Genomic DNA, 18,640 nt, shown 5'->3' with positions numbered 1-18,640 from the left:
ATTTTTTTTTTTTCGGTACAAGGGATCAAACTCAGGACCTTGCGCTTGTGAGGCAGGTCAGCGCCACTGAGCTAAATCCCTGACCCAAGGAGATGTTTGTTTTGGCTCACAGTCTAGTCTACAGTTGAAAGGCAAAATGGCACACTGGAAGGGCATAGTGGAGGGAAGCTGCTCATGTCATGGCAGCCAGGAAGCAGAGAGCAAAGAGGAAGGGGCAGGGAGATACCCCAAGGCCTTGGCTCTTCTGACCAGACTCCACCTCCCAACAGCACATTTAGCACATCCAGGATGGGACCCCAAAGATCCCCTCATCGTCCAAAACATGAGGCTTAGGGGAGGGGGTCTCTCGATCTAAACTCCCAAAAGTGCACCTCTGTGGTGCACCTCTTCTTCAGACCGCGGACTGGCATCTCCAACAGCCTACTTGATGCCTGTCCTCGGAGGTCTAACACATGTCTAAAACACTTTCCCCAGAGAGCTGAAGCTAAACATACAACGAAGATGCTGTTGAAGGTGTGGAGCAAATGGAAACTCTCAAACACGGTTGGTGGCAATGTAAAATGAAGCAACTCTTCCAAAAAACCTTTGGCGACGCATATTAAAGTGGAATGTGTGTGTCACTGTACACAGGTTCACTCCTGGATACATGTCCAACAGAAACAGATGCACATGTACACGAAAAACAGGAGCAAGAATGTTCTCAGATTATCTGTAACCACCTCAAACTGGACATGACCTAAAAGCCTGTCTGAAGTGGAATGGGTAACCAGTGCTGCATTCACACAATGATTGCTACACAGCACAAAAATAAACCATGCTGACATACAATGGCACGATGAATCTCACAGAAAAGGCATACTGGATGATCAAAGATGAACAAGCCGAAGTAACCCACAACGGTGACCTTTGGGAAAGAGGTAGCTGTAATGTGAACACACAGAGGGCCACCGGGTCACAGCAGGGCTCCACTTCTTGGCCTGGAGGTAGTTTTACAGGTATTTCCAACTTGTACATTTCTATTTTTTTGTACATTTATTTTTTGGTACTGGGGATGGAACTCAGGACCTTGTGCTTGTGAGGCAGGTGGCAGAACCACTGAGCTAAATCCCCAGTCCTATTTTTAAGATAAATTAAAAAGCTCTACAGCTGAACTGACTCCCATCCATGGCAGATCTTCAAACTGCCCACCGAGGTCCTTAGATCCTCCTGGCTACTCTCACCTTTGCATCCAAACCAACAGCAAACCGTGTCCTCTGTGTGTTCAGTATATAGCTGAAATCCAACTGCTTCCTGGTACCTGCCCCTGACGCCCGTCTAGGTCGCCGTTAGCCCGCACGGGATGCCACAGCACCCTAACTGCATCCCAGCCTGCACCCTGGGCCCCTATTATTTCTTCCTTGCGCTGCAAGTGGCCCTTTGAAGACCAGAAATAATAGAAATCAGTTACTCCCCTGCCCACTCCCAGCCCAGGACATCTCATTCTGAGGAAGATGCTAAATCCTTGCCACTGCCAAGAAGACCCTGTAGGAACAGCCCTAGCTGCCCGCCTCATCTACCAGGCACTGCGCTCAGCCTGTGCTCCCGAAGCTGCCAGATGCTGCTACCTCGGGACCTCTGAGTACTGACCCTCTCCTGGAAGGTGCTCCTGCCCATGTCTACGTCGTCCATCAACTTACCTGCTCCAGCTGTGCGTGGCACACTTCTTTACAAAGGCCTCTCACAACCATTCTGGCTTGACCAGCACAACTGTTGGGGTAGGTCTCACACCCTTCACTAGCTTTACTACGATGCTTGTCACCGCCTGGCGTTTTACAGCATGTGTTACAGGACGTGAGTCCTGAGAACAAAATGCAGCGCTGTCTGGCTGTAGAGCGCTACTGCTATAATAAACTCAGGCGCCTCACAAGCACTGGCTGTGGCTGAGTGTTTAGCGAAGGCCTACATGTTTAAGGATGAATGTCAGAAGCTGTGGTATCTTCTCCCTTCCTGGCGTTCCTTACCCAATTGCTTGGCAAAAACTAGTCAGGTGGCCCAGTACGTACAATCTGCAGGTAGTCAAGATTACCAGTGTAAGACCTGGAGGAAAATGCTGGCCGTCTATAAACTCAGGCTTACACACTGAACATACAGAGACTACCTGTGAAGGTATTAGAATCTCTGTCAGCAGCAGAGAATTCCTTGCCTCCTAAACAGTTCTCTGTAATTTCAGAGGTTGTCAATGAATGCTAGACTTCTAAGCCTGCATCCCTCTATTTTTTGAATTATAACTTCTTCCAACTTCCTCTTTTAGATTTTAATTTTGCTTTGCTCTTAGTATATATATTTTTTAGTATGATAAATATTAAGAACTGTTCCTACTGTACTATGTTTCTGGCATATACATTACAGAATTAAGGAAAAAAGACTGGCTAACAAGTTATTTAAGATCACTTCCTTTCTGCTTTTACCACACAGGTACAGGGCAGGAGATGCTGAGTGTGTGGCTAAGGGCATCTCAGGCAACAAAGGACAAAACCTGAGCTCATCATCGAGGACACTCACACGCCTGCGCAAGAGCAAGTCAAATCCACCTGCTTTGAGAGAAACAGCTGTGGCCCGGGATGCGGCTTAGCGGGCTGCACTTTCCAAGCCTGCATTTTCAAAGTGTGGGAAAACAACGCAAACAGAGGGAGGCGTGAAAGGCTTTTTTTCAAGTGTAATTAACTTATGCGATGATTACACAGTTTGGGTCCTGAGTCTGACCTGACAGGATCGATGAGGAGGTAAAGAGATAGTGGAACCAAGTGTTATCTTTCAGGGTCAGTGACAAATTTCCACACAAGTTCTATTTCTTCAGACAAGAAGGGGAATGGCACAAGTCTTCCACTGTGGCCTGCAGGCATCCTGGCACCTCCTCTGACACACTCACAGGAGCATTGTTCCTCTGGATGCAGACACTGTTTTTTCTCCACAGCGTGGAGGAGGCTCAGAGGCCCAGCAAAGCCTGGCCTGTGACTTGGTATCCATTCCTAAACCTCCATCCTGTGGCTATGGCAGTGGGGTAACCCTAATTCCTAAAGAAAGACACCTTGAGAAATTAAGAAATACCTAGGTAATGTGTCTTTAAAGCTGTTTAAAGTTATGAACGAAAAAGGTCCCAAGACATACATGGCCACATTACTTCCTAAATTCTGTTCTTTACTGCCTGGCACTTTCAGCTGAGGTGATGAAATTCCAAAGCAGGTCACTGAGCATTCATATAACTGAAAAGCACTGCGTTTGGAAACCTGTATGGCTCCCTCCCCCGAACTCCTCTGTAGAAAAACTTGTCATGTAAATAACGATCAGCTCCTGTGCTGTCTCAGGGCTGTCTACGTGTGGGGTCAGGCTGAGAAACTATCACCATGCTTCAGAGAGGCAAGGTGGCAAGTGACTGGGCTGCGTCTGCAGAGATCACGAGGGGCTCATCGCGCGGCTAGACCTGTGTCTGTTCCTGAGGGAGGCCTCCACCAGTGCTGCAGATGGCAGGATACAGCTCTCAGGTGTCACAGGCGCCGACACCTGCTTCTGACAGGCAGAAAACGGAATGACCCTGACCCTACACTGATTTAGCTTTTGTGCTCTGGTGAAGAAGCAACCGGTCCTACCTCCCAGGGCTTTTGAAAACCCAACTGCAAAAAAGGATGACACTCCAAACCACATCACTTGAGCTGAGTGCGGTGGCACATGCCTGTAACCCTAGCACTTTGGGAGGCTGAGACAGGAAGATCACGAGGTGGTGAGCCCAGGCTGGATAACTCAACGACTTAGCAAGACCCTGTCTCAAAGTAAAAATATAAAATGGGGTTGGGGATTGTGGCTCAGTGTGAAGGGTATGGGTTCAATCCCTAGCACTACAAAAAGATACAAGAGAGTCGGTTTCCACCATATAAACATGAGGCCACAGCGGTGTGCACGCAGGAAGTCCCTCACCTGGCAGCAGATGTGCGAGGGCCGAGACCCTGGACCTTCCGGCTTCAACTGTGAGGAATAAATCTGAGTTGTTTACATCCTATCTCGTTTATGGGATTTTGTTGCAGCAGCCAAACTAAGACCCAGCGACTGCCATGGGTAGCCAGGGTTAAATACACTGCTATAAGCTGTGGAAGCAAACTTCTGCAGTTGTAATGAACTCCTTGAATGCTAAATAACATACAAGAAGAGGCAATACTATAAAGTTTTTGTCTTGTTTCCTGAGACAGAGTCTCACTATAATGCCCAGAAACTCCTGCCTTAGCCTCCTAAGTTGGGACTACAGACATAGGCCATGGCACCTGGCTCCAGTTTTAATGCTCATGCCGAGTTAGGCTATTATGGGTAACTGAATTGGAGGGCATTTAATAACGTTTTATTACAAACCAGTTCCCTAAACAACTCAGGTGCACGAGAACAGGAGCAGGCACCCCCTCATTACTGAAGCACAAACCATGCATAAACACACAGGTTCAGATGCAACACGCAGAATGTGATGTGTAGCAAAACCATTTAAGAATATATTGTGAATGTACAAAACTGAGTATAAAACACTAACTACCTTTGAAATCATCTATTCAAATCCTTCATTCCACGTAAAATAGTTGAGTTTATGTCACCAAGTTGTTTGAGTAACAATCCATCAGTTCAACCCATCGTACTTTCCATCCCAGCGTGATGGTGAAAGTTCAGCGGTCACTCTGTCCACTCTGCTTCCTCAGGATCTTGGGGCCCCTAGGACAGGCAGACACCAGGGTGCAGCCTCTGGTGCTTGTTGAGCGCCGAGCGGTACCGGAAGGCTTTCCCGCAGCCGGCACAGCCGAAGGGCTTCTCCCCAGAGTGGACCCTCTGGTGCTGGGCAAGGTACGCGCTCTGGCTGAAGGTCTTCCGGCACTCGCTGCAGGTGTATGGCTTCTGCCCGCTGTGCGTGTTCTGGTGTTCTGTCAGATGCGTGCTCCGGCTGAAGGCTCTGTTGCACTCGCTGCACTTGTAGGGCTTCTCTCCAGTGTGGATGCGCTGGTGCTGCGTCAGGTGGGAGCTCTGGCTGAACGTCTTGTCACATTTACCGCACTGGTAGGGCTTTTCCTCTGTGTGGGTTTTCTGGTGCTGAGCAAGAGATGAACAGTGCCGGAAGGCCTTCCCACACTCTGCACATGCGTAAGGCTTCGCTCCTGTGTGGATCCTCTTGTGCTGCGTGAGGTGTATGTTCTGGTTGAAGGCCCGCCCACACTCGTTGCACTTGTATGGCCTCTCCCCGGTATGGATCTTCCTGTGCTGAATAAGGGATGAGCCATAGCTAAAGGTTTTCCCGCACTCGTGACACTGGTAGGGTTTCTCCCCAGTGTGGATTCTCTCATGCTTGGCGAGAGAGGAACTCCGAATGAAGGCTTTCCCACACTCCTTACACTCGTAGGCTTTCTCCTGGGTGTGTGTTTTCTGATGCTGATTCAGGTTGGAGAGATAACTGAAGGCCTTTCCACACTCACTGCACTCAAAGGGTTTTTCTCGGGTGTGGATTCTCCGATGCTGGGTGAGGGAGGAGCAGTAGCTGAAGGCCTTTCCACATTCGTTGCATTTGTAAGGTTTTTCTCCAGTATGAATTTTCAGATGCTGGGCAAGGGATGACCAGTAACTAAAAGATTTCCCACATTCTGCACAATCGTAGGGCTTCTCCCCGGTGTGGGTCTTTTGGTGCTGAGTGAGGTTCGAGTGCTGGCTGAAGGCTTTCCCACACTCGCTGCACTCATAGGGCTTCTCCCCAGTGTGAATCATGTGGTGCCGGATGAATGTGGAGGGCCCGTTGAAGGCCTTCCCACACTCGTTGCATTTGTAGGTTTTCTCGCCAGTATGGATTTTTTGGTGTTGGGTAAGGTGTGTGCTCCGGGTGAAGGTTTTATCACACTCATCGCATTTAAAAGGCTTTTCTCCTGTGTGGATTTTCTGATGCTCCATGAAGTGGCCTCTCTGGCTGAACGCCTTCCCACACTCGTTACAAGTATACGGCTTCTCCCCAGTGTGGATTCTCTGGTGCTGCACAAGGTGGGTCCTCTGGCTGAAGGCTTTCCCACACTCGTCACACTTATAGGGTTTTTCTCCAGTGTGGATTCTCTGATGTTGGGTAAGTGAGGGTCCTTCAATGAAACCCTTCCCACACTGCTCACATTTGTACGGTTTGTCTCCAGTATGGATTCTTTGATGGTTTATAAGGTTTTCACTTCGGCTGAAAGCCTTTTCACATTCGTTACATTTGTAGGGTTTTTCTCCAGTATGTGTTCGCTGGTGGCGAATAAGAGCTGAACAATAGTTGAAAGCTTTACCACATTCATTGCATTTACAAGATTTCTCTTTTTTAACTGGAGGTGAATTCTGCTTGACGCCTGTCTTAGCAGAGGTCTGTCCTGGGGATGTTTCCCGCTGCGTTACAGCGTGTGAGTGCACACTGCTTTTCTCGAATTCGGTATTCGCAGGGCCTCTCTCCCACACAGGTGCCGTCTTTTCAGTGACCTGCAGTTTCTTCCTTGGCGGCATCTGCTGCCTCCCTAGATTGCCTTCAGACTTCCAAGCATCTAAGATGCTGGGATTCCAAGGACCCTCCCTTCTGAGTTTTTCCTCTAGTGCCTCTGAAAGCTGCTCCCCTTCAGCAATGTCCACTTCTGGAGGAGAGGCACTGTTTTCACATCTTGGTTCCCAGTCTGAAAGAAAATAAAATATCAGTGTTCTCCGGTCAAGAAAAACAAAAAATGTGATTGTGGGACTGAGCTTATGAAACTGAAACTGAAGCCCACAGGAAATTCTGAGTGTTTTCGAATATACAGCTCTGTGATATGGGAAGAGAGGAGTAAAGGATGACAATAAACAAACTGTGAAGGTGTTGAGAGAGTGCTTATCTACCTTCCTTAATAACCTCTATGAACAAGTAAGGGAGCTGCATCTAAAGTGACAGTTATTAAAAAGGCAACCCCAGAAATGGCTAAGAGTAGAGCTGAGATTCCTTAGTAACAAACAACAAGCAAAAACCCAAGAGCCACGGTTTGCAGACAACAGGAGAGCCTTGGCTGAGCCCAGGGCGTCAGCAGGAGCACTGCGGAGGCTGCGGCCACTGGGTGGGCAGCAGTAAGGGGCAGATGGAGTGACTGAAGTGGAGAGACGCCCGGCCAGGTGAAGTCCAGGCTTCTGACATTGGGAAGAAATGGAGCTCAAGACTGTAGCAGCGTTTGTGAGACCGAAGACACTCATGCAGCAAAACAACCAGCATGTTCAAGGGTAGACGGGAAAAACCAGCTCAAAGAGGAAAGAAAGGAGTACGGGAAGCCACAACACGTAGGTGAGAGGAGAGCAGTGGGAAAGGACGCTGGAGGGATGGAAAGAAAGCCGCCTAGCCCCAGACACACAAAACAAGAGAAACAGAAGGAAAGAAAGCAGTCAGGACCAGAGAGCCGCTATGACAAGGGAGCCAGAGAGCCGACGCTAGAAGCGGTGGGGAGTCAGATGGCAGACGCCGGGCTTAAAACAGCACTTCCATATATTAAAAAAAAAAAAAACAAAAACTAAGATACACCATGTTCAAGTACAAACACCCAATGATAAATGTAAATGTATTGTATACCTAAAATGTACCAATAAATATATAAAGAAAATAAAAGAAAATAAAACAGCACTTCCGCTTCACTGGTGACCAGGAACCTGCGCCTCTCCAGGCTGAGAGCTGTCAGCCAGCACCATGACTGCGGCGGCCAGAGCTGCCCCCCGCCCCCACGCCCACTCCATGCAGAGGTAGGTGTGGCCTGCACAGTTTCTGCAGCAAGGGCAGGACCGATGGGACACAAGCTCAGGAATGGTCAGCTCTTCAGGGCATGACTGCGGGTGCCGTCATCACTCAAATGACACCAAGGGAGGTCTGCGCGCGCCCAGCAGAGAACCGGAAGGAACTCCCAGAAGCAGTGCAGCCTGCGAGGACATGGAGTCTGATGGTGAGAAGGGGAAGCCCGTGGAGGTGGCCGATCCCGACACCACCGAGGGTCTCAGCTGAAGGACCCCGGTGCAGATCAAGACCTACATCATGCAAGCTGTCACGTCCTCCACTCAGGAACCTGGAGAAGGGGCCAGGACGAAGTGGGAAGAGCTGGAGGAAGCTCCAGAAGACCATGCTGAGCATCCCCACCTGCTCAGAACGCAGCCCCCACTCACTCACGAAGTCTGTGGGCGCTGACCCAATACTCCAGCACCCAGAGCCTGGGGAGCAACCTCGGGTGCTGACAGCCAGGCTGCAAGAAAACAAGGCAGACCAGCGAGGCAGGACAACATTAGGACAACAGACAGACACCGCAGGGGGGTCGCCAAGGCAGCCCAGGCGGGACGGCAGCGAAGAGGACAAGCCTGTGAGGAGACGAAGCCAGGGCACAGGCACTGCGGCGGCTTCCACGGCCTGTGGAGGTGTCCACCCAGCTGCACAGCACTCTACAAAAAGACCACAGCGGCCAGCCATCAGCTGAGACTCCACCCGCTCCAAATGGGAAAGGAGGCAGGACTAAGGGCGGACTTCCCAAGACAACCATCATCGGCTCAGCTCCAGCAAGAAAAAGGAAACCGAAGAATGAAGCTAAGCGCCTGGAGTTCGCCTTCTGTCCACAGACCAGACGGGCCGAACCGTCCACCTCATGGACGCATCGTGAGGTGCTCATCGTCTCTGCCTTACTGAATCTGTTTGGCAGTGACTAAAATGTTTGTTGGAAGGCCTGCGTTTTTTCAATACACATTTAAATGCTTTAAAATTGTTTTCTCTCTGGTTAAGCTGGAATTTTTTTTTTTTTTGGTGGCACCGGGGATCAAATTCAGGACCTTGTGCTTGTGAGGCAGGCGCAGTGCCACTGAGCTAAATCCCAGGCCCAAGCTGGAATTTTTGAAACTTCATTTTTAATTTGTAATAAAACTTGACAACCCGCTTTTCCAAAAATTAATTGTAACCACCAGTTTATAAAACTCTTAATAAAAATATGAAGTTTTCTAAATCATGTTTTTAAAAAAAATCTTCACAGAGAAAGGCAGGGGAAAAAGGGAAGGAAGGGAGAGACAATGGGGCAGCGGGTGGGAGGGGGGACGACAGCCCTCAAGGAGAGAGGTGAGGGGAAGAGTTCGTCCCCTTGGTGAGCCCTGACGGGAATTCAGAACGCCCATTTTAGAAGGAAGAAAAACTGTAAAAAAGGAGAGTGAACTCCACATTTGATCTGGGACAAAAGGCCGAGAAGCGAGCAGAGTAAACTCCAGGAAGAAAACTACTACAATTTTAGTCAACCTAGCATTTCTCACATTTAAACATGGCGTGTGTCCCCCACGACTCTGCAGATGCAGCCCCTTCTAGTGCCTGGATTATTCCTATTCCGGCGTCAGGTCCCTGAAGACGTTACTTTGTGCAGCATGGACACTGATGATTTAGAAGAAAGGTCTCATAAGTTGACAGACAATGATGGCAAAGCAACAGAATCAGAAGCTACAGCTGAATTAAGGAAGGTGTGGATGATAACAAATGAGGACTGCTGGAGGGGAGCTCACTCACTTTTGTCTAGTTTGGTTGAGAAAGAAAGAGATTGGGTGGGGAACGGGAAGGTTAGCAGTGCTGAGGAAAAGCACTTGGAGGCACAGCCCGTGCATGCCTGACTGATGCGAGAAGGGCTGGAGCCTGCAGAACCTGAAGAGTAAACTGTAAAGAGCTAAAAACCGAGCGCTAAGTAGGAGGCGAAGGTCCAGGGCGGTGGGAAGAACTGACAGGGAGCCCAAGTAAGGAAGCTGGCCTCAGAAAGACACGGAGGATGCCGGCTCTGCGAGGGACGCAGACAGCACACGCACTCAGCGAGCGAGGTGACAAACCCAAACCCGAGCGTCTGGAAGGCTTCCCTCTCACTGCCGCACAGGAGATGCTGTGGGAGAAGCCTGCGGCCTACACTTCCGACAGGAAGCCCCTTACTAGGCAGCAGCTGGAAGTCACGGCCAACGGCCAACGGCCTCTGGCCCACTACTCACCTCCACAGGCGCCCACGGCCACACCAGGCCCAGGCTCCACAGTCCACGGCTCTGTCCCTTGCTCCAACTGGGAAATTACGTCAGGTTTGGAAACTTGCAGTCCTGCTCGGGGGAGGAAAAACAACAGACCTAGTCTGCGGCAAGGGCCACGTCCGAAGTCAGTGCCAGAGGACACACGCGCGGGCCAACTGCCAGGAGAAGAAGCGCGTCGGGCTCCAGTGTCATCACTTCCCAGCCCTGGCCAGGGCATTATGATCTGGGACCTTACTAGGCTCAGGAAAAGTATGAGTTTGTTCCCCTGCCTATTAGAAAACTAGAAACTATTTCAAAATCTCCAAGAATAAAACTTGTTAGTTCCTAAGGGCAAAGCACATCTAAGCAGAGGGAGAAGCTGAGTCCTCCACACCCGGCCCTTAACGGGGGAGCCATCCTTACCTATGGAGACCAGGTGTGTGTAGTTTTCCAGTGTCACGTCCCTGAACAAATCTCTCTGTCCAGGGTCCAGCTGCTTCCATTCTTCCTGGGTGAAGTCCACTACCACATCCTTAAAGGTCACGGATTCCTGAAACACCAAGCATATCTGCTGGGCCTTGGGAGAGAGGAAGTCAGCACTGCTGACCGACGTGAGGCGGGCTACAGGATCTAGGTCTAGAAACTTATGTCGCTGTGTCCTCCTCCGTAACAAGTATCAGAGCAGCATCTCACCCTAGCAGTGCTCCAGTATTCTAAGGAGGTTCAGAGGGGAATGCTCCATGTGGAGAGTGGATTGAAGCTCCAGCACGAACCTCAGCATAGGGCCGGGGATTTAGGTCAGTGGCTTCGCCACCTGCTGCGCAAGTGCAAGGACCCATGTTCGATCCCCGGTACCACAAAAAACAAACACCCAAACAAACGGACCTCAGCACTGACCATGCAGGCAGCACAGCACCACCTCTGCTGTGTTCAGACACACCACGCACTTACAGGGGAACTGCTTTCATCAGTGAGTTGTTTACCAACATAATCTGCAAGAACAGCAGATTTGTTTTGAAGGAATGGAAAGGGTAAGGGGACTTGCTCTGATAGGCTTCAAAATATACCAAAAAATACAGTGATTAAAGCAGAGTACCCTGTCATGGGATAAAACTCAATAAAATAATGTGGGGGGTCAGATACAGACCCTGCTTCTGAGAGATGAAGGGGATTAAACAACTTCAAAGTTAATTAAGATGTAATGGGTTCAGGGCCGGGGATTTAGCTCAGTGGCTCTGTCACTTGCCTCGAAAGTGCAAGGACCCAAGTTCAATCCCTGGTACCAAAAAAAATAAGAAAAAACAAAACAAAACTAAAAAGATACAGTGGGTTCAGCACCGAACTGTATCATAACAACTGACTCTTGGCAAAAAAATTAAGGCAAGGTCTTCACTTCATGACATACACAAAAATTCCTGTTGCCTTAAAGATTGATTACATTTGAGAGAAAGGGCTAAAGTAAAACAGCAGAATAAAAGACAGACAAAAAGTTGCGTAAGCCTGAAATTCGGAGGTAGCACTGTAACACGGAGACACAGACATAACCACGTAGAAATGTACAAAGGGGCAGCGGCGGTGGGGGTGGCTCAGTGGTCACATGCTTGCCTAGCGCCTTTACCCCTCATGTTTCAAATAAACTTTGGGCTGGGGCTTCAGGTCAGTGGTGCCACCGCTTGCCTTGCAAATGCAAGCTCCTGAGTTTGATCGCTGGTACCAAAAAAAACAAAACAAATAAACTTTGGCACTGTTTTTGGCTTCTCTCATTCACTTCTCTGTTTGAGCCAAGAAGGACTTGGAATACGTCTAATTGGCGAGCCATTCTGAAGGAACTGCCCGATAACACTAAGAACAGGACAGCATACTTTAGACGCCTGTGAGGGCAGTGTCTATCAGACACCTGGTCTGCTCAGGGTTGCCAAATTCCAGGGATATCTGGATCAAGATTAGATTTTTGTTTTGTTTTGTTTTGTTTTGTTTTTGTTGTTTTTTTTGAGACAAGGTCTCGCCATGTATTTCAGACCAGCCTTGAACTCATTATGTAGCCTGGGCTGGCCTCGAACTTGTGGTGATTCTCCTGCCTCAGCCTCCTGAGTGCTGGGATTACATATGTGTGCCTCCACACCCAGCTCCAGACTGGATTTTATTTTTTGGTACCGGGGTTTGAACTGGGGACCTTGCGCTTGTGAGGCAGGCAGCAGAACCACCGAGCTAAATCCCTGGCCTCCAGACTGGATTTTAAAAAGCAAAACACAGAGGTTCAGAGCACAGCTAGAGGTAGATCAGCACATGCTTAGGATATACAAGGCCCTGGGTTAAAAATCCAGCACTAAAAAAAAGCAAAACTGATAAGTAACTCACTTTAAATACAGAGATACAAGTAACTAAAAGCAAAAGAATGAAAAAAGACCATGCTGACCCTAATCAAATATCAATGGAAATTTAAAAGCAAATGCTATTACTAGACATAAAAAAAGTTAACTCAACAATAAAGGGATCAACTGATTAAGAGGCGGTAACAATCCTATTATGTAACTAATAACAAAGCTTCAAAATATAGGCAGCAAAAACAGAACGGCAAGGAAAAAGAGACAAATCAAAACATTCCAAGATTTCAATATGTCTCTCATAGCAATTGATAAAGTAGACAGAAAATCAATAGGGATAGAAAAGACCTGAACAAAACTACCAACTTGACCTGCTACCTGGTTTACAGAAAATGTCCATCCCACATTTCCGTATCTAACCTCTGACACCCTTGACTTTGCAAGGTGATCAAGTTAACAGCGTTGAGAAGGGGAAGGTGTCCTGGTTCACACGGTGGGACCAGCGCAGTCACAAGAGTCCTCCCATGGGGGAGGAGGGGGTCTCCGAGGAGGAGGAAGAAGAGGCGTGGGGGCCGGGAAGGGGCAGGCAGCGGAAGGACCCGGGGCAGGCACTCGAAGCCCACGAGGCTGAGCAGCCAGGAGCAGGCACAGAGGAGCCGGTCCTGACACACCATGGACTGCTGCCCTCGCGACTGTGAGAGTGAACTCAGTTTGAAACCAACGAGGCTTGCGTGATTGATTAGAACAGCAGGAGGGAACCAACACCCTATGGCACCCTTTACCGGCAACAGCAATGTCAAGTGCTCACTGATCACTTATAAGATGCACTAATTCTAGGCAAAAAAAAAGGTAAAAAAAATCTCAATAAATGTGAAAGGATTCAAATCCTAAAAGTAATAAAAGTATGCGCTTTGCCTGATCTGCACACAGCACGTCATTTCTGATCAGAACTCGGCTGGCACTGGCACCCACGGATCCTGCATCTGTGGGTTCACTTGAGCGCATCCAGGTACAGCCGTGGGGTGGGCAGACAGAACTGAGCCTGCACATTTTCCTCGCCCGTGCTCCCTTGCCTTGGTCTGGTCCTTGCAGTAGTGATCCCGCCTTCCGGGACGAAGTGTTTCAAGCACCCCAGACACGACCTGGTGTACACAGAGGACGCGCAGCAGTCCCACTTCATGCAGGACTTGAGCAGCCGCCAACTTTGGTGTCCCCCAGGACACTGCAGGCCGACTGTGTACACTGTGACCATGTGCAGCAACTGCACTCACTACACCTGGTGGTAGTTAACTGATTAACTTGGCAACCCGAGTGGGGCACGCTCAGCTGAGTTGAGTCAGCAGGATTCTGGGCATCAAGGCCACTTTAAGGAAGACAGTTGTTGGAACGGTAGAAAAGGAGAACTGGAGGGAAGGATTTCAGCTGATTTCCCTTGGAAGAGCTTTGTTGCAGCTGATTTTCCTCACAGGAGCTCTGGTCTTCGCCTTTGCCTTGGGCATTGTCTCCTGGCTTTAACAGCAGATTCTTTAGCTTCCAACACCGGCTTTCCAGAGCAGACTTAGCTTCTAGTACCAACTCTTCCACCTCCCAGCACAGAGCCCTCAGCCTTCTATCTCGGATCCTTCAGCCTCCTAATGCAGACTCACACGGGACATTGCCATGGGCTCCAGGCCTTCGGCTAGATCCTTCGCATCTCTAGTGTGCGGATAGGTCTCTTACACTCTTCTACACTTGACTATGTGGGCAGCCACTGTTGGCCAATCATATTTCTCTGTCCTACGTGAAATCTGATTCAGAGCACCTGCAGTCTTTTGAGGAGCTATGCCCGCCCAAAAGCTCTTCTAAGCACTGACTGATGCACACATCAGTAAAAGATCAAGTACTACTAAAAGAGCTTAAGCTCAAAGCAGGAAGAATTGAGAATTTCTTTCACAGGAGATTAAAAGTGTGGAAAAGAAAGGAAGCAGGTAGAATAAGACTAAGAAGAAAGCGCCTGCTTAACGGAGGGCTAAGGTTCATTATGGCCAGGGTAGCAAATGTTACCTTTCTTGTCTAAATTCTCCCACAGCTGTTTTTCTGGAAGATTATCAGTCACTTTTCCACTACAAACTCTTAATGACTCACGAATGGCCTACAGAGGAAAGCCTTCTTCAACTTCACCATCCAGACCTGCAAAGCCTTTCATATGCTGACCTTCGGCATTTGTTTACCACTTGCCAAAATCAACTATCTCCAAGGAACTGTCCTGGACCCCGTGGACTCCCGCCACGCTTGCTGGGGACCTCTGGTGCTAGTATCCTCCACAGCGCACGCCCACCCCACCTTGCTGTCCAGACATGTGAACGTCTCCCATCCTGAGTGCCACACAAACCCATGCCCTCCGCTAGGCTTCAAACCCTCACATTTTCCATCTCATTCCCACAATACTCCTCTTGCCTTTCTTTCATTTACCTGCTTTGTTTCTAGTGGTGATTTTGGTCTATTTGGTGAAGAACTGAGTTCTTTTGCTCTGCCGTCCCTGCAGCACAGCAAGATGCCAAGCACGGGCGAGCAGGAAAGGCTGGAGAGGCCGAACTGGGGACGAGATCTCAGACGGTGAGAGCAGATAAAACACCAGCATCGGTTTGGGGACACGTGTGCCCCACGCAAAGATACGCTTACTACTCGAGGCAACAGGGCGTTTCGCGAAAGCTCAACTCACCTGAAACTTAGCCACAGGGAAGAGGGGACATCCCCCCTGGAGAAGGGCAGAATTGGCAGAGGACAGACCTAGAGGAGGAAAAAGAAGTCGCAGTGAATTGGTGCAAATGAGCTGTTCCCACCAATCCATAAGACTCACTCACTTTTCTATTTGGAAGTAACAGAAGTTACAGTTTTCCTTCACATTTAATTCAGAATTTTAAAAAGGAAAAAAACCCCAGTGACACAAGCTGTTAACTGGGGCCTTAGGACCTTCCTTGGCAGGCTCTGGAGGGAAAAGACTGCTTCAGGACTCAGTTTCATCCTTAGATATTTCATTGGCCATTTGGATAATACAGCTCGATATTTATTTCTCAGAAGCAAACTATTTCTGTTCACTTTCTCTGCATATTACTTTCCAAGACTTCACAGGTCTTTTGAAAACTGCTATTAATGTAAATTAAATGTCACAACAACATTTGCTATTTATACTACCCACCCACCAGAATGTCTCGAATTAAACAGGCCTGGTCAGTACCAACTGCTGGCAAGAATACAGAGCAACTGGAACTTATGTGCATTGCCATGGTTTATAAACTGATGAAAAAGGGCTTAAGAAAATTGGGTGGAAGGGGCTGGGGATTTAGCTCAGTAGTGCCACCACCTGCCTCGCAAGCTCAAGGACCCGAGTTTGATTCCCCGGTACCAAAAAAAAGAAAAGAAAATTGGGCAGAAGTACACACTAAGTCTACACTTGTAACAGCAATTCTACTCCCATGCACATAACACAGAAGTGCTTATGTCCACAAAAAGCCTTGTACAAGAATATTCACAGCAGGTTGATTTACAGTGCCAAACTGAAAGCTCAATGTCTCTGATAGAAGGAGGCATAAGCAGCCTGTGGCATATTCATGCAATGGGATGCTGCCCCCAAACACACAGGACAGAGCTCCAGTATTACTGACAAATGAATAGAAGTAGGTATAACCCACAATTGTTACGATGAAGTGCAAACTGAAATAAGACCTTGAAACTATAAAACTTTTAGAAAAGAGAGAAGGGATCAAATCTAAGGATAGTGGGAGGTGTAAAGAATAAAAGGGAAAGCCAAGCAATCAAACATGCAGGACCCAAGCCCCTTCAGAGATTTGGACAGCACCATCGGGGTGCCCAGGGCAATCTGTTGGGAAACTATCAGAGACCCTCAGCACCTTATTCTAGCCCCAAGATTCAAATTCCTGAAAGACCCTCTAGGCCTGCTGTGGGTTTCAAACCAGCGTTGGTTAAAAGAGGGCTGGGCAAAATTTATGGAAAGTAACCTGACAGAAACAGGAAGACTGGATATGCGTGCTGCAGTAGTCCTGAGTGTGAGTCTGCCAGCAACTCCAGATGAACCCAAAGGAGGGAGAATGGCCACACTGGCAGGGGACAAAGCTGGAGGGGATGAAGGCTTCATCTGTCTGGAGAGGGATGACGTTTCATTTTGTTTAAAATCTGTATGAATCAAGACTCTTATCTTCCCTGTATCAAAACAGAATTTTTTAAAAAAGAGAGAATCTTATTTTAAAGATGTTATCCCTCAAAAAGAACAGGAAGCAATGAAGAAAAGTATTACTCCCGATTTTGTCCAGGAACTAAAAAAAAGTTTTGTAACAGAAATCTTGAGGAGAAAAATGAAGATGTTATCTTGTAGTTTTCTTTTTTTGGTACCGGGGATCAAACTCGGGTCCTTGCGCTTGCAAGGCAGGCGGTGGAACCACTGAGCTAAATCCCCGCCCCTATGGAGTTTTCTGCAGTGAAAGGAATTGTTGCACATAGACAGGTGCCGAACCAAAATTTTGGGAAACTGAACCAAGAGAAACATCTCTAGCAAGACGCTTTCAATTCCAAGTAGCAGAAACAAAAATAACCACTAACAATGACAGTTACAGAAATCCGCTGAATGCCGGGCACCATAAGTGCTCAGTTAGTATACAACTGTGAAATATCCCCAAAAAGAAAGGGAAAACAAAGACTTCATAAAATCATTTTGGCCAATTTAAATCTGAGGAACTTAGAATTTAAAAGAACATTATAGGTCCCGAGTTCGATCCCCGGTACCAAAAAAAAAGAAAGAACATTATAAAATGTCAGGAAGAGCAAAAAAGGGCAAATATAAATGATAGCTCAAACCTACATGAACAATGTTAACTTTTAATGCCATTATTTAAGAAGTACAAGAAAAAGGACTACATGGTAACAGGTTAAACCCAACTGGACTGCACAGTTGAACTAAGGAATGTTAAGACTGGCAGTGCAGAGAGAAGCCCATAGCCACACATCACGGCGCTTCATCCACCTGAGCTGTTCCATGGGATTCGGAAGACTTGACCAAAAAAATTAGGTAATCCTAAACACAAACTCCAGACATTAAGAACAATAACAACTCCATTACACAAGAACGCCATGAATCTAGTTCAGTGCAGTATATGATTCTGATCTTTTTAAAGCAAATAAATTTTCATGCCAAGCAGCAGAAGTGTAGGTGATCTTTCCGCAATCCGCTATCCTTTCAGGCTTCTTTCAAAGCACATCCACAGAGCTGTTGCGTCTCAGTTCCTGCAGTGCTAAGGAGACGCTGCCAAGCAGGAGTGGTCGGCCCTGGACACGCGCGTGGAGCATCGCGGATCCCAGGCCGGTAGCAGGGAGAGTCGCGACTGCTGCAGTCTCAAAGGCGGGCAGCGAGGAGAAAGAGAGATCGGTCCTTGGGCTTTGACCCAGCGAGAACTGAGCTCGACACAACGCTTCAACACAAGGAACAGGAAGAAAACGCCAAAAGGCAGCTGTCTGCACCCAATATGGCGAGTTTAATGCACGGGCGTGAAAGATGGCCAACGGCCAGAGTATTTTCAAAACGGATCCTTACACTGAAGAGATGGTTACCAAGACTCTTCTCAAACAAGAAGTCACGAGGGGAATCAGAGCCGTTCGAGTCCTAGCTCCTCTCCGTTCTCCAACTGGAAGCCGGGAAAATGAGCCCGCGTCCGGGTCTCCGCCCCTAACACCACCGCCTGGGCACGGCCACGCCGCGGCCTCCTCCGCTGCCCGGCCAAGCTCGCTGCGCGGCCGCAGCCAGGGCGGCCCCCTCGGTCCTCCCCGTCCCACGCTCCGCGCGCCCGCCCGCGCCCCGTACCTTCCATGTCAGGCGCTCATCGCGGCCCGGCGCGCTAGTGGACGCTGCGATACCTGGCCAGCCACCCGCGCTCGAGGCGACACCAGCGGGCACACCTGTTGCCGCGCGTGGCGGGAGGTATCTGTCGGCGGGCCGGCCGGGCGCCACCCTCGCCTGGACCAGAACAAAGAACAAAGCGCGCGGGCCGGGGCGGGACCGCCCGCGCTCCGGCGGCACGGGGCGCCTCCGGCCCGGACCCCCGACTTCCTCCCGCAGCGCCACGTCACGTGCCGCCGGGGGAGTGTGACGTCACGCGCCCGGGGGAGGGCATCGGTTGCCATGGTGACGCCTAGGCGCCCTACCACCCACAGCCATCCACACGCTGCGATCCCCCGCCCGCGAGCGCCGAGACGGTCGCCAGAGCTAACCCAGGGCCGAGCCGCGGGACTGCCCGAGCGCGGCCTCC

General features: G+C 49.2%; 1 protein-coding gene and 1 long non-coding RNA gene across 6 annotated transcripts in view; one reads left to right on the top strand and one right to left on the bottom strand.

The window, feature by feature from the left end:
• Positions 1-3,998, top strand: part of LOC110349812 (uncharacterized) — a 17,579-nt gene extending 13,581 nt beyond the window's left edge. Inside the window, exon 3 of the long non-coding RNA XR_002396098.2 lies at positions 2,455-3,998. This is a non-coding gene — a long non-coding RNA (uncharacterized LOC110349812). The remainder of the gene's footprint in view (positions 1-2,454) is intronic.
• Znf184 (zinc finger protein 184) overlaps positions 1-18,640 on the bottom strand; it is a 23,079-nt gene extending 4,439 nt beyond the window's left edge. Inside the window, exons 1-6 of one of the 5 annotated variants that reach the window (XR_015439055.1) lie at positions 17,362-17,911; positions 15,046-15,113; positions 14,796-14,918; positions 10,444-10,570; positions 10,009-10,110; positions 4,553-6,683 (exon numbers count right to left, since the gene is read on the bottom strand). Coding sequence is in view for 4 of the 5 variants with exons in the window: in XM_087181090.1 (XP_087037216.1) it covers positions 4,726-6,683; positions 10,009-10,110; positions 10,444-10,570; positions 14,796-14,918; positions 15,046-15,113; positions 17,362-17,470 (2,487 nt within the window). In the remaining variant the exon portion in view is untranslated. Of the gene's footprint in view, positions 1-4,344; positions 6,684-10,008; positions 10,111-10,443; positions 10,571-14,795; positions 14,919-15,045; positions 15,114-17,361; positions 17,912-18,195 lie in introns of those variants that run through there. The other 4 variants (XM_004847808.4, XM_087181090.1, XM_021260777.2 and 1 more) reach the window with 4 other exon arrangements.

The sequence above is a fragment of the Heterocephalus glaber genome, unplaced genomic scaffold (genome assembly GCF_053883595.1).
Source record: "Heterocephalus glaber isolate CG9 unplaced genomic scaffold, H.glaber_assembly_v1.0 deba00001472, whole genome shotgun sequence".
NCBI classification, from domain to species: domain Eukaryota; kingdom Metazoa; phylum Chordata; class Mammalia; order Rodentia; family Bathyergidae; genus Heterocephalus; species Heterocephalus glaber.
The sequence above is the reverse complement of the archived record's forward strand: the minus strand, read 5'-3'. Positions and strand labels throughout refer to the sequence as shown.